Genomic DNA, 16,414 nt, shown 5'->3' on the forward strand with positions numbered 1-16,414 from the left:
AAAATGGATCGGGAGGAACGTGGGGTGCATGTTGTGAGAGAAGGAACACAGAGATTAACATTAAATAAATAGGATTAGATTTTGAGAATTAGAACAAGTTTGAAGTCAATGTTTGTGCTGTCTGAATATAGAACAGGTAAAGCACCTCTCTTTACCTAACTTAGATTCCTTGAAAATATAACGAAGAGAGAATCCACCGGGATCTCTTATAAACAGAAGAAAAATAAGTAAATAAATATTTATAAAAAAATAAGTAAATAAATAAATAAATAAATTCTCAAAAGGGAAATCATTTAATCATGTCATGATTAGGGGTGGACAAAATATCCGATCCCAAAATAACCGAACCGAATCCGATCGATATATATCCGAACCGAATTGAACGAATTAAAATAATATACCCGATTGGATATGAATATTTCAAACCCCAAATATCCGAATCTGAAATAATGTAAACCGAATAAACCGAACTCGAATTAATCGTAACTGAATATATCCATTTATATATCTATATATCATCAATTAATATGTAATATATTCTAAATCTAATTAGAAAAATAATATAATGATATTGTTTTATAACCATGGTATATAAAAAATGAAATGTGTATGTATTTTAATGTTATTTTTATAAGATAATTGTTTGAATTTTTTTTTATCTTTTTTTATTTGGATAATCCGAATTCGAACCGATTAAAAAAATATACCCGATTGAATATGAATATTTTAAATCCGAAATATCTAAGCCCGAAATAACCAAACCCGATTAAACTGAACCAGCCCGATCGGCCACCCATGAGTCATGACATAGTTGTCATCTTGTTGGGCTCGTGATGGGCTTACAAGGCCCAAAAGCCGCCATGAACAGCATTTCCTCGGAATTGACGAATTGGGCCCCTGGCTAGGTTTTCGTCGTTACAACGTGGCTTCCCTCCCAAAATACATTTCAATTCATGGCCATGGATAATCCGAAATCAATAACTAATAGAATCAAATTGTTATGAAAATCGAATAATTATAATGTTTTGTACCAAAAAATTGAATTCAGAAGACCAACCCATGGAGAATCTGGAAAAAAAATGTCATAGTTTTATTATCTACAGCAGAAAAGCATGGAAAATACAATTAGCAGATTACTATAAAAGAGCATACTAGAGGTTGACTTTTCTCGCCGCTTTTTCCCTGCACTTTAACTTTTTCTCGAGAACCAACCAGAGTCTTCTTCAAGTGAATAGCGGAGAGGAGGAAGAAGAAGCGCCTTTGAAGATGAGGAAGTTGAGTTTCGAGAGAGAAGTAGATGAAAGTTCCCTCAGAGTGAGTGAAAAAGCAACCGAACTTAGGTCCCACCACACACTGCCACCCACTCCCGTATCTCTCGTCGAACTCCTGCTTTCCCCGCCAATTTCATTTCGACAGCTCAATTATACGACAGATACATACATAAAGTATCAAACTTTGACTCTGATTTCCAATTCTGTGTACCACCCAGATCGAATTTCAACTGGTTATATATATATATGATACCTTTTTTATGTAAGCGGCAATGGACAAGCAGTCAAATACATCAAAGAGATCAAGAGCTTCAGAAGCAGTAGCCATGGCCTCCATCAGCATCTTACCTGGCATGTCCGTCTCTTCCACCATTGCCCTCCCTTCCAACATCTCTCTCCGTTTCGTTTCTCTCCCCCGCCCTCGAACTGTTTTGGTGCAAAGGGAAAGAGGCTCTTCTTTGTTTCTTATCTTCTCCAGAAGTGGAAGAGGTGAGTCATCCGAGATGAAATATTCAGACAGCGCCATGTGGGCCAGTGGGTCAACCCATGTTGTCTTTATGCATGAATCTTCCAACCATATGGCTCCACCCTAAAAAAGGATGTATCATATCTCTCTCTCCATATTCTCCTTTTGCTTCTTCCTACTTTCATATCCCATAATGCATAAAGTAAACCAAAAACAGTGACGTGAAAAAAAGACAAGTACTGAAAATATAGACCAGAAGGGGCAACGACACAACCCTTCAGTATATGACGTAGCCGCTTTGCCTGAAGTGAGTTGCGAGTGTAAGCAGATCTTAGCCCTTCACCTCTCAGCCCCCAAACTCACGTCCACTGGCAGCGCTTTCATCCACTATGCTTCCGGCAGGCATTGCCTTTTCTTGACAAAAGCGATACATACAAACAAATTCCAATAAATCAATTGCAACGACCAAAAGAAAGATACATGACAAAATATCGGAGCAAGTAGGATATTTATCAAAAGCGTGGCTGAGTAGGGACGGGCATTTTTTTTTAAAAAAAAAGAGGAATATTAAAAAAAAAAAAAAGCTCATGATGACTGAAAGACATTTTCCAGTAACAAAGCTTCATTTCCAAGCATGACATTCTCAACAAGAACATAGTACCATATAGAAAGAACAAAAACAATTTTCCACTCTCGTCCAAAAATCTAACAGAAGAGCTACATAGATGAGCAGAGAACAAATCCCAAATTGCTCCGAGGAATAATGTGCCATTGCCTTGCAATATCCGACTAATCAATTGCCTAGGCAGAAGCAGACACAGCCTTGCTCCTTGGAGTTGCCTGGGTGCCTGATTAAAAATTGAAGTGAGTTTCATCATATATCACCAGATCAAACTGCAAGCCCAGTCTCTCTATATATGGACACAACACTTTATATTGGATAAGAACTAGAGGTGGCTTATTCAGGTTTGCTTCGATTATATTCAGGTTTTAGAACATTTATAACCGATCATTTTTCTATTAAATTCGGTTTAGTTTGGTTCTATTCTATTTCGGGTTCGGCCTGGTTTTTATTGACAAAAATTTTTATTTTCTCAGAGAAATTTTTCGGTTTTTTCAGTTTTTTTTTATATTGGTTCAGTTCGATTCAGGTTTGGTTTTTTCACTTAAAGAGAAATCATAACCATTCAGTTTTTATATTGGATTCGATTATAGTTACGGTTACGGTTAGTAACGAAATTCACCACCCCCTTACCGAAAAGTAACCGTAACAATATGCAAATCAGATACTAATTACCTTCTCTAAAGCCGGTCTTGAACCTCCGAGGAACATGTCGGAGGTACCTCATTCTACCAGTTCCAGTGGTCTTTCTGCGTATGGCCTTCACGCTCCAGTTATCTGCACTCAAAAACACACATTCCAATCAACTCCAATTATATAATTCTGATTAGTATGAGACCATCCATACAAGGATTTTGTTAACCAGTAACAAGCAAGCAAACGGTTAAAAAACTAAACTGAATCTTGATAGATAATGCCACATTAACACGAATCAAGAATTCAAAATGTGAATAAATGCATAGAGGAAACATGCAAACAAACCAGCATATGGAAGACAACAGATTGGAACCTAACTCGCAAGGATTGGACCATTCAATGCCTAAATCCAAAGGATTAGATAATTGAATACATATCGAACAACACTGGAAAAAAATTCGTCTTTTCATAAACCCTAATCCACTTTCCAAACATAAAGGCAACCCAACAGACTTCTCACTTCACCGATCGCAATCTCAGATACAGAGCTAAAGTAAAATCAAATTCCCCAATTTTCTCAATATCTTACTCCATCCACAAACGCAAAGATCCAAACACACATGCGACGGTTCGTAGAGGGTAAGAAAGTGCGTACACGTCCTCTTGCGAGCGGCGGGAAAAGCACAGGCAGAGCAGCGGCTCTTCTGGATATGGAAGCTACGGCGGCCACACCTTACACAGAGCGTGTGGGTCTTGTTCCTCCTCTTACCGAAACTTCCAGTTCCCTTTCCCTGCCATTTTCACAAACAAACCCACCTTCCTTTACCTTGCCACCAGAATCATCCAACAGAACGATCAAACGTGTCAGATTTCAGAGTCTCACCATTGAACCAGATGCAGGAGAAACCCTCGCCGATGTAAGAGGAGAATTTTGGGTCTGAATGCGGCGCGGAGAAAATCGTCGTTCTACTGCCTAGGGTTTCTTCAGGGTTGAGTGAGCAAATGGAGCCGGAAGCGATCGCATGCGATCAGGCCCATTGATAAACGGTATGGCCCATCTACTCACTCCAACAACTATTGGGCTAGATTAGTCTTAAATGGGCCTAGACCTAATATTATCTTTTGGAATACTCATGGCCCTGCGTCCAAACACTCTCCAATTTCAGCAATCCCGCCAAAAAAAAAAAGTTTGGTCGTCGATTCGATTCATCACAATCCTTCGTTTTCGAACGATTGTCACAGCGATTTGAAGAATCAAACCTGTTTTCCCCTTCATTTGAAAAGATTTCCGGCGTTTCCGCACGATCCGTATCCGGACCGGATCGATGTCATGAAGTTGCTCAATTGTCTCCAGAGAAGGGAGGCGTCTCCATGCTCGTAAGCCCCATCGGTATACATATGGTCCGAGGAATGCGTGCTTGATTTCGAGCTTCTGGTTCTGATTATTTTTGTTTGTTAGTGCTCTGGATTCTGAATTGTTGAGTTATACCATTACCAGCTTTGAAGCGTTGTGCAGTTGTCTGGGGTTTGCTCTGAGGAAAAGATTTTGACGATGGAAGGCACTGGCAATGGCATTGAGCATGATCAATAATGCTTTGCAATGGTTTATTGATCGCAAGGCAAAGTAAAAACCAAGAGGGATAATAAGATCCGATAGGGTTGATGCAAATAATGGTCTGGTATGATCGGATGAGAGATTTCATGGTCAGCAAAATGAATGGAAGGATACGCCGAACTAAGGCGGAGATTGAGGAAACATGGAGATTGAGGATCTTGTTCAGCTTAGAAAACATACCCTACAGAGATAATTCATGGCCGGAGCCATGGAGATCGAGGAATGGGAACTTGTCCATACTATGATTCTTCCGAGTCAATCTCTTCTATCAAAGTCACCACGAGAATCTCTGGGCCTAAACTTGAAAGAATAACCTCGTCATAATAGATGAGGCTCACGATTTGGCTGGCATTCCCATCAGCATGCACAGTGCGAAAATAACATCGTCACAGGTAAATTTATTCCCTTGTCAGTGTTATCCGAAACTATTACTGTAAGAAGCGGCCTAAGGCATAAGGCAACATGTACGGAGGAATTCTACAGACCGAAAATATTGGTGAGGACTTAACTCCAGCAAACTGTGAAGATAGCGACAAGAAAGAAGGGGCTTTACTGGCAGATAAAGGGTGGGAATATCTCACATCTGCAGCCAAGCTGGAGAATCAAATGATACAATAGGGGACCATATATGAACTTGGTATAAATGTGATGATGATCTCTTACCTATAAACCCTCAAATCCAGACATCCTCTTTTAAACTCCGTCAAGAACAGGATCACACTGCTCTTCAACTACCACGAAAGACAGTGAATGATAACGAACGTTTGGTATCTTGGAGATTTAAGTACGAAATAAATATAGATGGAGCCTTATCCAAAGGGAGAGCAGAGTAAGCTACTAACAGGCAAAGCTTCTAACCCTTTTTTTTTTCGATTCAGTCTTTCACGGCGAAGACAACAACAACCTAAGAAGGGTAAGAGAACAATTGATAAATTTATGCCTTCAGGAAATTTCATTCGGGGTGTGGCTGAAGTCTTACACAAGGCCCTTGGAAACTTCAAGTCAATCTGCTTCAGAGATTACCAGAAGTTACGAAACCGTCAACTGTTCTTTCCCTTCTCCTGCAGTGGCCGCTGCCCAGAGGAACCCTTCTCCAGTATATATGATGAAGAGGAGAATGAGTTCCAAAAATCCGAGCAAGGCGACAAGAAAAACGCGCTGATGGAAGAGTCATCCACAGTACAAGAAACAAAATATGAAAGTCCTGTACCACAAAAGAAGAAAGGCCCACGTCTGAAAAAGAGAAAGGTTTTGCAAATATCCAACGAGGAAACAGAGAGAAGAGACGAGGCATTGGCGCAAAAGATGAAAGACTATAACATGATGGATATGAGAGACGACACGGACCATGCATTGGACATAAGAGAGGCGCTTCGTTGTTACTCAAGGATCAGAAGCCCTGTGTACCTTGACATTGTTGACAACTTCTTCACGGACATGTACCATGAATTCGCCGATCCACACACCTCTTGCAGTGACAACATCTTGATAAACAGGGCAGGGTCTTTCAGTTTCAGGCAGTAGCTATTCAAGCCCGTGTGTTCGTAAGCATCTCTTACATGTTAAATCTCTGCCGCACCCTTCTGTTTCCGTCTAATCGACTCCATCTCGTTGTATTGTTTCTTGCAAAACAGTAACAAACAGGCTAGACTTGGACTGGGAAGTGGCACATCAGCAAGCAACGAGAAGCAAAAGGGTAGAAGACAAAACAATCAATGATGTCATCAAACGGAGCGATTTTGTATCTATTTTCCCATTATATAGGATATTGTTTTCCTGAACTAAAATCTAGCTTCCCTTTATACTTTTTACCTCAAGCGTGAAGACAAAACCCTTTAGAAAACATATGGCATCTGTCATTTGGTCGGGACATATTATTTACTGTAGGATATATATACGAACACAAGAAGAGGAACTCTATATGAAGTTCTCCCGCGAATCAACCTATAACATAACTTGCCAACTCTTTGGGTGATACCAACTAATTGTAGAGACGATCGTTCATAAGGGCATAGACATGCCATGTCCTCTTCTGTAAGACGGAAATGAGATGAAAAAGGATTGAGGAACCTCAGCTGAGATGACCAATCCGCATTACCATTAACAATCAAAACAATCTTCTTCGTGCTCCAAAGAAAAGAAGAGTCACTTCTAATGCCTTCATCAAAAGGATACTATAATAAAATACCGCAGGGCAGTGAAACCGGGAAACAAAGGCTTCACCAAAGGACAACTTAAGCCAAACTCGATACAAAAACCAGCCAGCAGGTCCCACTCTCCTCTCCTGTTTGCCTCTCACAAGTACGTTTAGGCCGTACCTGAAGGAGGAGGACTAGTGTTTTGTCTGTCTGTCTCCATGCGTTCCCCAGATGAATCCTGTTCTTCGCTCTTTCCTTCTGTTGATGATTCCCCAGTAGTTGTGTTTGTGTTGGCATCATCACCTGTCTGGGCCGGCGGTGTCTCTGGGGTGGTTGGTTTCACCGGCTTTGGTTTCATCATTATGGGCCTGCAGAACCTGATATACATATATAGCCAAGCATTAGAACATCAACATCATCATAATCAGGTATATACAATTTACCTTTTTAGTTTTACTCGAGTTTTTTTTATTCAGTGTTATATGTAAAAATGATGTCGGAATCAGTAAAAGAAATAGTTAGGAAAACCGAAGAATCTAACCAACCAACCTGTCCAGAGCCTCAGCCTTCTGCCTAACATCAGCTGACAACAGAACCGGGGAGGTATACTTTGGAAGCATGTCTTGCTGCTGTTTCTTTTCCCGCATCCAGGCTTCCACTTCCACACACTCGTTCAGAACCTTAAGGCCAAACCAACAACGGGATTTACAGCCATCAGATAAAGAACCCGCATTTTTTATATGTAACCATTAAGAATCTTCAATGCAAAAACTTTAGGATAAACTAAGAGATCCATAAAGACGAAAAAATAACTTTTCTCATGTAATAGTGAGTCTTCAGGGCAGAGGAAAATTTGCACAATAGTCAGGTCAAAGAAGTCCTAAGGAACATGCGGGCCTTATGTGTACAAGTAAGACGCTGAGTAAAACTAGTTAGTCACCTTCTGCTTTTCAGCCAAGTCGATGTGGTCAAACTTGGGATCATTAGACATAGCCGCCTCTCTGTAGCTGTTAATGCCATAGACAAGCTGATCGATCACAGTACCTCTCTCCATGAATTCCTTGTATCGCACTTCCACAGGGTCACCGACCTGCAAAATGGATAAAATCAACAATATGTATGGTAGAACCCCACGTTTCAAACCATGAATTCAAGAGAACAAAGTAGGATAGATACCTTCTTGAGCTCCTCCAGCTTGGCAACATAAACACCTTTTGTCTCATCTTCTCCATCTTCATACAACCAATCTTCCACCTCCTGCAGCTTGGCCAAGAACGCTTCCCGATCTGAATCGGTGATATATTCCTGGTATTTATCACTAAGCTGAAGAGCAAATATGTGTTAGCTTAATCCCAGCACGTTACTCTGTATACGCATATAATCAACACAGAGGGGTCCTCACTTTGTTACGCATGTCATAAACATAAGCTTCAACAGCATTTTTGCGGTCTTTCGTCTCCTCCATAACTCTGTCTTGCAAAGCCATCTCAAATTCTTTCTCAACGGCCTTCTGCACATCCACTGACTGCAAAGCACCGTAAACCAATTCTGACACGGGGATGGTTGTTTTCTTCACCTTCTTCTTTGGGGCCTCGACCTGCACATGACATCGGCAGCAGAGACCCAATATTTAAGCATGCTATAGCAAAACCAGGCCCTGACTGAGTGACAATACCCATCAGAGCTTCTCACCAAATCCACAGTATACAACAGCAGGTGTCTTTATGATTTTCTCGCTATTAACCCATACAGAGATTCATGCAAGACCACTGGAGATCACAAGCGATCGAATTATTCCAAGCACTTCTGTTCATCCAGAGACTAACCTTCGTGTCAGTTTCAATATGCACAGGCTTACTGGCAGACTCCTGAACACCATTTTCAGCACCGGGTGCATCACCAGGCTCCTTAGCATCCTGCATGTTAACATCATGTTCGCCAGAAGCAGGAACAGTATCCACAGGAGCTTTATCAGTGTCCATCTTAGTAGCTTCTTCCGATTCTTTTGTGACAGGAACTTCAACTTCTTCCTCTTCCAGAAGCTGCAATAAGAAATGAACCATTCCATACAGCAAAGAAAATGTCATTACCCAATGAGTGAAAAAAAAGCGCAACACTGAATGATTATCTCTACAATTAGTTGTTAGAAACAACAGTTTCAGAAAATTTATTTGAAAACGTTCACAAAATTGACATTGGATGACCGCGATACTCCATACAAATAACAATAACTTACAGTTGCAGATTCAACCGAGACAATTCCGTGAAGGTTCAATCGCGCTTTCACTTTAAGCTTTGCCCTCTCAGCTTTGGCTGACTGGAAGGGACCAATCTACAAAAAGAGAGATCGGTTATGAAATAAAGAAAGAAAGAAAGAAAGAACAGAATGGTCAGCTGCATACCGTATATGTGCTGATTTTTGCAGGCGCCTGCAAGCCACTCACATCAGCATACTGCACATCAACAGAAAAGGTGCCAGACCGATAAAACGTAAGAGCCTTGACACTGGGAATGGGATTTCCCTTGGGGAAAACAACAGTGCTATGCTCATTCTCAGATCCTCCATTTTCAGTATCAGGAGATGATCCTTTCCACGATAATGCGATTGAGAAGGGGAAGCTCTCGTGAACCTTAAGGACAAAAGAAACATATTAGAGCCTTTTACATAACCTCGAAAGCACTAAGTTTTTGGAGTTACTCCTGAAGCACATACATGTTTTCATTACCTGGAACTCTCGAACTTTGAACGTCGGACTGAGAATTGCACACTGCAAGGCGCAGCCTCTTGCAACACACTCACTTGCATTCATTGTGCGTCTAGGCTCCTTACCAAAGAACTCGGTCAGGATTTTGATTATAGCTGGAACACGAGACCCAGAACCAACGACCTCAACCATGTGTACATTCTCAACCGTGAGGCCTGCATCAGAAAGGGCATTTTCTAGAGGCCTCTTAACACGCTCAAGGATCGGAATGCTGATCTGCTCAAACTCTTCTCTCTTTATGACACCCTTAACGTCTTTCTCATCCATCAAGCACTCAATATTCAAAGGTGCCACAGGATTTGCGCTTAGAACCTTTTTCAGCTTCTCACAGGTAGTACGGAGCCGGAGACAAGCCCTGGCATTCTGGAAAACATCAATCTTGTACTCCTCCTTGAACTTAGCAGCAAAGTGGTGAAAAAGAACTTCATCAAAATCTCTTCCACCCAACGAGCGATCGAAAGCATGAGACAAAACTTTAAGTTGTCCCTTCTTAAAGCCTGCAATGCACACTTGCATGCTTGCGTGTCCAATGTCGATGAACGCAACATTCAACAGGTCATTCTCTGGCAAATCTGTCTTGTAGATTCCATAGGCCAAAGCTGTGGCTGTTGTCTCATTAATCAAGTGCAACGGGTGCAATCCCGCAATTGTGGCAGCGTCCAGAACAGCCCTTCTCTGGAGATCGGTGAAATAAACAGGAATCCCAATACAGCAATCCACCACTGCTGCATTCAAGTTATTCTCAGCGATGCTTTTCAAATTTGACAACACCATTCCCATGACCTGAGTTGGGGTGAAAGTTCTCATCTCTCCCAAATACCGAGCGTGGATTAAAGGATACCCATCAGGACCTTCAGTGACAGTAAAAGGTAGAGACTTTAAATCCCTTTGCAGCTCGGGGTCAGAGAATTGGCGACCAATTAAGCGTTTGATTTGGGATACTGAACTTTTAGGGTTCATCATGGTTGAAGCAGCCCCGGCAGTTCCAATGAACCGCTGTTTATCACCAAAGCATACGACAGCCGGCGTCTCACGCTTCGACTCGTCATTGAGTACAACATCAATCCCTCTCTGCCTAGCAACAGCAACAATGCAATTCTCGTTCCCAAAATCAAACCCAACAACACTCATTTTGGCTTTGATATTTCCGTCAATAGCTTGGGCCCCTAAATATCTGAAAGTAGTCGCCATGAAACAATAATGAAGAAAATATTCTGAGCATGTGAAATCAACCATAACTAATTCATTAAGTTTAAAAAAACAAGAGGAATATTGACAAATACTCTGATACCCGAGAACTGCATTGTTGAAAAGCCATTGCATTATCATGAATCATACAAGTTTTGAGAGATAAAACTGATTTGACAACATCATTCCCATGACCTGAGTTGGGGTAAAAGTTCTCATCTCTCCCAAATACCTAGTATGAATCAAAGGATACCCATCAGGACCTTCACTGACAGTAAAAGGTAAAGACTTTAGATCCAGTTGCAGCTCGGGGTCGGAGAATTGGCGGCCAATTAAGCGTTTGATTTGGGATATTGAATTTTTCGGATTCATCATGGTCGAAGCAGCCCCTGCAGTCCCAATGAACCGCTGCTTATCACCAAAGCATACAATGGCTGGTGTCTCACGCTTTGACTCATCATTCAGTACAACATCGATCCCTCTTTGCCTTGCAACAGCGACAATGCAATTCTCGTTTCCAAAATCAAACCCGACAACACTCATTTTCGCTCTGATCTTTCCTCAAAAACAACTCAGGTCCCACAATATCTGAATGAAACCAACAAGAACCAAGAAAGAAGATCGTATCATGAGAAACCGAAGGAAGAAAATTTGACATTAACATCAAATTTTTAATACATATTACATACCAGAAGAGCAGTTAAACAAGAACCTCAAAAACACGAACTAAAGTACACGGGAACCACATTATCGAGAAGGCATTGCATTAAACATGGATCATACAGTTTTTGAGAGATTTGCGACTGATTTTTAGTCAACAAGTAAAGGAAGAAGATTTTGAACCAGAAATACAAGGTGAGTCTAAAATCTGTAGAAACTGGACTCATTGAGCAGACTGATCATTCACCCAGATCGCCCTAATACTAAAATCTGCCCGAACCCTGAGTCAAAATCCCAAAATAGAAGTTCGGACGAACGAGTTGGAACTCAAATCGCCTAGAAATTGACGGAAACGGGAAAGAGAAAGGGAAAAACTGTGAACTTTCTAGTAAAGCCAAATCTACGACGTGAAACGACGAATCCAGTGACAAGTTCCAGAGAAGACACGAAAATCAAGCAAACCCTGAAGAAACCTACGCGCCAATCAAGCACTCGGACAGTCAGATCATACCTCAAAATCGCAAATCACAGACGAATCTATGAATCAAAAAATGTCATGGATCTAGTAGAACTGAAACCAAATTATTTGAGGAAATTAAAGAGACAAAAGGCTTCGTAATCGTACCTGGGTCGGGGTTCGGGGAAGGGCTTTAGGGTTCTGGAAGCTTCTGCCGAAATCTACGAATGTTATCGATGTCGCGAAAAAATTGAACCACCGGAAAGGAGAGAAGAGGAAGTGGGGTTTTATCAAGGAGCAAATGAAACACCACAGGGTCAGTCTGGAACTGGAATTTTCTTCACCTGTTTTTTTTCGTGTGTGTGATTTACGAATTTAGATGCTTTTTATTCCATAAATTTTCCACAAAAAAAAAAATACTTAAATTTATTTTAATACAAATAGTTCAGAGTTTATATATATTCTCATAATCAGTTTTCGATCCATCTATACAGAAGAACTGCGATATTTGATTGAATCAAATAAAGAATAAGTGGTTTTATATGAAAAATAATCACTATCTATTATAAAAAAAATATAAAAAATAAAATAGTAGTAATTTGGATAATTTAACCGATAGAACGGAATATATAACGCATATTCTATCTCGAATTTGAATTTTAAATTGATGAGTGAAATGTAATTCCAATAATTCCGATTTCTTTCGATTACAGGATAACAAAATGTCCGGTTAAAAAAAATGAAGTGGTAGTAATACCATTATTTTTTTTTATTTGGTTTGTTTGTTCAATTTTCCGATTTTTTTTTTTGTGCCAATGAAATATCGTTTTATGTATGAACAATGCATCAAAACAATGGAAGACAACTTTTACAGTGAGTTGATATATTTGCTTTATAAAAATATAATTTTCTTTTAAAAACTACAATACATTTGCTTATTTTATTGACAACTTATTTAATATTTAATATTAAAGGTTGATAGAGCACACCATCTTGTTCCGTGCCTAAAGAAATCCATGCATTTTTTTTTTTTATTGTCGAGCCTTTTTATAAAAAAAAAAAAAAACCTAGGAAGGGCGCTTCATCCGCCTGCGGAGCCTGTCCCTGGCGATACGAGTGCTGAGAGATCGAATGAAGCCGTTCTTGGTGACGGTCGTCTTCTCCTTCTGACGAAGAACTATGACTAGATCGACGAAGGCGCTGAGTATATATCGGTGAGATTTCTTCTCGTTGAGGTCCAGGTAGCAGAAGAGCAGTTCCTCCATGAAGTCCCAATCCACGTCCCATTCCCTCGCGCCTAGCCTCGCCTCCACCATCTCCACCATCGATTGCCTGAAATCCTCCTGCGGATCCGGCGTGTACCTCAGCACCGCTATGCAGTTCTCCGGCAGCACCGCCGACGGCGTCGTCTCCCCCGATCTCCCTCCGTAACCGAACGCTGATGAGTTTGAGCTCGACGGAATGTCCTCCGTCATGGATGTTTTCGGTGCGGTGGTTGTGGTGGCGGTCATGCTCGGCCGTACCTCCTCCTTCATCGGCTCCGATCTCCAAGGTTCCGGTGAGTCGTACAACGCCGGCCCCCATGCGCGTCTGAATCTGTCGTCGTTGTCGTCATCATCACCATCGCTTTCCCCCAACTTCTTCTTCCTCCGGGCACTGTCGGTTACACCGTCGTCGTCGTCGTGGTCTCTGACGCAAAGGGATTTGAAATTCTCTTCGAGAAACCGATCGATGTCAGACAAAGTGGCGGCCTGGCCACCGTCATCTTCGTCCTCGTAATCTTTGCTTTCGCTCTTGCTCTTGCTTCCGCGCTTCCTTCTGTGCTTGCCGTTGCTAGAGAAGGAGAGAGACTTGGGATGCTTGCATCCAGAGAGGACCCAGTTCTTCGAGGAAGAGAAGGATCTAGACGACAAATGGATCTTCCCGGTCTCCTTCTTGATCTTGGAGAGGTAATCATGGAGAGATTTCTGCAACTGCTTCGTCATATTTTTTTTCCTTGTTTAAATGGTTGGATTCTGGACTCTGTAAGAAGCCCTTTTTATAAGGCACTGTTTGTGGCGGTGTGGTTAATGGAAAGAGAGATCTGTAACAGGTAACGTGTGGGGCAGAAGAAGGGAGACATTGGTAATAATGGAAATTCAATTCAATGGAATTAAAAAGAGGAAGAGGAAAGAGGAATCTTGTTTGTAAATGAATGCAAATTGGATAGGATTTCTGGCTAATTATGGAGATTCTTGAAAATCCTGGGGAGGTTCATTGGATGGGTCAATGAGAAATTTTCAGATTCTTCTGAAACTGCCAGTCTTTTTTTTTTTGCATTGTTTCTTTCTTTGTTTGGCAAAACTCGGGAAATATTTCCAAATATTAATAATGCTATCTTGGGAGTTTTTTTTCTTCTTCTGCTGTTTAATGTTATTTCCTTTAAGTTTCAGATTCTGCATTTAATACAGAGTTGAACTGACTACTGGATTGGAGCATTTATCCAGTTTTAGTTTATGAATCCTATTAAAGAAGTGTTGATTCAGACACAAGGGCATGAATATTAAAAAGAAAAAAGGAATTTGTTTATTACAATAGATTATTTCTTTTTATGTTGTCATTGCTGACATTTGTGCAGTAAAATAGGAGTGAAAAAATTAAATTCGACCACAGTGGGAGTCGAACCCACGACCTTTTGATCCGAAGTCAAACGCGCTAATCCACTGCGCTATGCGGTCTTTACTGTTCTATGTCTTCTTTATTTAATTATGTGGTGTGAAGCACAACGTTCCATTTTTCTTTTGGGAATCTCTTGGGAGAAGAAGCTGAATCGTATCTTGCGTAGAAGGATTTCCGGGAATAGCTTTTGCGATCTGGCTTCCGGTCATCTCCACGTCCCGCGGCTTTGGTTTATCCCTCTTGATCTTGCTTACACGCCTCGATTCTGCTGCCTCACGGCACTGTCAATTCTGCTGCTGCTCCCAGGTTTTGGGGTCGTTTTCTGTTTATGAATTGATTCTGGGAAACTATGCTTTGGATTGTTTCTGGGTATTATTATGAGAACTGTGTTCCTTGAAAGAACTGGCAATTAGGCTCCCCATTGAAGATTTGGGGACTTGTGGAGTTTCGTTTGCATCCTGGTTTAGTTTGATTTGCTACATTTCTTTGTTAACATTTTTAAGTGCGCTGAAATTTTACCATTTTGGTTTGGTTCTAGGTTTCGGTGTATGCTAAAGTATTGTCTCTGAGCATTCGAATGATTCCACATGCCCCACGATCGAACAATTAGGGTTTCCAGCTGAGGATTTGGGAATTGAGAGTTTTAGTCTCAATTAGGGCTGAACATTGGTTGCAGTCATGTTCTATGGGAAAGCCTTATGGGACCCTTGGCTTATAGTTGCCCAGATTGTCTGTCTTCAATGCTCATACTATCTCACTCTCGGAATCTTCATGATGGTTTTCCTCGGCGTTTGGGTTCCTCGGCTTAGTCTTGTCTACTTCTTCGACTATGCAACACTCACTCTATCAACCGTCTCGGGTTTGTGTGCCATCGCCTCGTTCTTTCTCAGTTCGTTGGCCGGGTTAGAACCAGTGCCCGACTTTCTTCTCAACCTCATGTCTACTTTTCTTCTTTCACTTCTTCTCCAAGGCTTGCAGCTTGTCGTTTGATGATTCCACTTTTGTTTTGTGGCAGGGCTGTATACATGGTTTTTCTGGTGGAACGAGCACGGAAATGCTTAGATTTCTCCGCAACTCTCTACATCATACATCTCTTGTTATGCATCATGTATGGAGGGTGGCCTTCTTCTATAACATGGTGGGCTGTGAACGGAACTGGACTCGGTGTCACGGCCTTGCTAGCCGAGTACTTGTGCTTTAAGCGCGAGCAACGAGAGATTCCTAGGGATAGATATCGAGAAAGTAAGGCGGTCGTTCTTTTAAAACTTCATATAATGCTTTGCCAATATTCATGAATATTGCCCTCTTCCATAAACTTCTAGTGCCTGTAATGCCATAACTATAATCTTTCTTGGTCTGGCTATGGGCATTTTGGTGCAGTGGAAACTGTAATGTTCTTTCCTATTCTTAGACTAAGTTCTAGTGCAGTGGCCATAGCTGCTTGTTCAGGCATTACTTTAACACTTGATTGATTGTCTGCCAGTTTTTTTTTTTTTTTTTTTTTTTTTAAGGTGTTTGATGTCTTTGGAACGGAATTGAAAGAGGTACCATCTCTGCCCGAAAATCTATCGGTTCTTAAGTTACACGACCCTATATGATGATTCTGCTGCACTTTCGGTCAATTTTTTTTGTTGTTAAAACACTTTTTTTTGTCACTAGCTATTAAACCCTCCCTCCCTCCTTCGAGTGACCAAATGTCGTGGTAATTTTTGTTGCGTGTGACGAGATTGCCATTAGTGATCATACGTGAAATTGGAAAACATATGATAGATACTATTGGACGAGTGAATGTTGTTGATATGATAATTTTTACAACCATAATAATAATTGAAAAAAATCGCAATTTTTTGTCGAAAATGAATTATTTTATCGTTTGAAAAAATTTCGAACTGAAACCGAATTCGAATCCGATATGAGTCGAATTTAATATAAACAATA

At 41.0% G+C, this 16,414-nt stretch overlaps 5 protein-coding genes, 1 non-coding gene and 1 pseudogene across 6 annotated transcripts; 2 read left to right on the top strand and 5 right to left on the bottom strand.

Moving 5' to 3' along the window:
• Nucleotides 1-1,060: 1,060 nt before the first annotated feature.
• On the bottom strand, nucleotides 1,061-2,230 carry LOC104813557 (annotated as a pseudogene).
• Nucleotides 2,231-2,332: 102 nt separating this feature from the next.
• On the bottom strand, nucleotides 2,333-3,982 carry LOC104813556 (60S ribosomal protein L37-3-like). The gene is made up of 4 exons (XM_010541192.2): nucleotides 3,879-3,982; nucleotides 3,651-3,786; nucleotides 3,035-3,136; nucleotides 2,333-2,585 (listed from the first exon to the last, which is right to left on the bottom strand). Exons 1-4 carry the CDS (start codon nucleotides 3,879-3,881, stop codon nucleotides 2,539-2,541), a joined length of 288 nt encoding a protein of 95 aa, XP_010539494.1. The 5' UTR covers nucleotides 3,882-3,982; the 3' UTR covers nucleotides 2,333-2,538.
• Nucleotides 3,983-4,086: 104 nt separating this feature from the next.
• On the top strand, nucleotides 4,087-6,480 carry LOC109116676. Its single transcript, XM_019202553.1, has one exon. The coding sequence runs from the start codon at nucleotides 5,412-5,414 to the stop codon at nucleotides 6,132-6,134; it is 723 nt and encodes a 240-aa protein (XP_019058098.1). The 5' UTR covers nucleotides 4,087-5,411; the 3' UTR covers nucleotides 6,135-6,480.
• Nucleotides 6,481-6,661: 181 nt separating this feature from the next.
• LOC104813558 (heat shock 70 kDa protein 15-like) lies at nucleotides 6,662-10,709 on the bottom strand. The gene is made up of 9 exons (XM_010541193.2): nucleotides 9,475-10,709; nucleotides 9,151-9,378; nucleotides 8,985-9,080; nucleotides 8,575-8,790; nucleotides 8,151-8,345; nucleotides 7,925-8,071; nucleotides 7,689-7,838; nucleotides 7,298-7,428; nucleotides 6,662-7,125 (listed from the first exon to the last, which is right to left on the bottom strand). The coding sequence occupies exons 1-9, from the start codon at nucleotides 10,702-10,704 to the stop codon at nucleotides 6,918-6,920; spliced, it is 2,601 nt and encodes an 866-aa protein (XP_010539495.1). The 5' UTR covers nucleotides 10,705-10,709; the 3' UTR covers nucleotides 6,662-6,917.
• A 2,009-nt stretch (nucleotides 10,710-12,718) lies between these two features.
• LOC104813559 (transcription repressor OFP14-like) lies at nucleotides 12,719-13,899 on the bottom strand. Its single transcript, XM_010541194.2, has one exon. It carries the CDS (start codon nucleotides 13,801-13,803, stop codon nucleotides 12,886-12,888), a length of 918 nt encoding a protein of 305 aa, XP_010539496.1. The 5' UTR covers nucleotides 13,804-13,899; the 3' UTR covers nucleotides 12,719-12,885.
• A 562-nt stretch (nucleotides 13,900-14,461) lies between these two features.
• On the bottom strand, nucleotides 14,462-14,535 carry TRNAR-UCG. Its single transcript has one exon. It is a non-coding gene; the product is annotated as a tRNA-Arg (tRNA).
• Nucleotides 14,536-14,615: 80 nt separating this feature from the next.
• Nucleotides 14,616-16,265, top strand: LOC104813561 (protein SYS1 homolog). Its single transcript, XM_010541195.1, has 4 exons — nucleotides 14,616-14,782; nucleotides 15,015-15,378; nucleotides 15,492-15,718; nucleotides 15,988-16,265. The coding sequence occupies exons 2-4, from the start codon at nucleotides 15,155-15,157 to the stop codon at nucleotides 15,993-15,995; spliced, it is 459 nt and encodes a 152-aa protein (XP_010539497.1). The 5' UTR covers nucleotides 14,616-14,782; nucleotides 15,015-15,154; the 3' UTR covers nucleotides 15,996-16,265.
• The last annotated feature ends 149 nt before the right edge of the window (nucleotides 16,266-16,414 follow it).

The sequence above is a fragment of the Tarenaya hassleriana genome, unplaced genomic scaffold, assembly GCF_000463585.1.
Source record: "Tarenaya hassleriana unplaced genomic scaffold, ASM46358v1 Cleome20, whole genome shotgun sequence".
NCBI classification, from domain to species: Eukaryota; Viridiplantae; Streptophyta; class Magnoliopsida; order Brassicales; family Cleomaceae; genus Tarenaya; species Tarenaya hassleriana.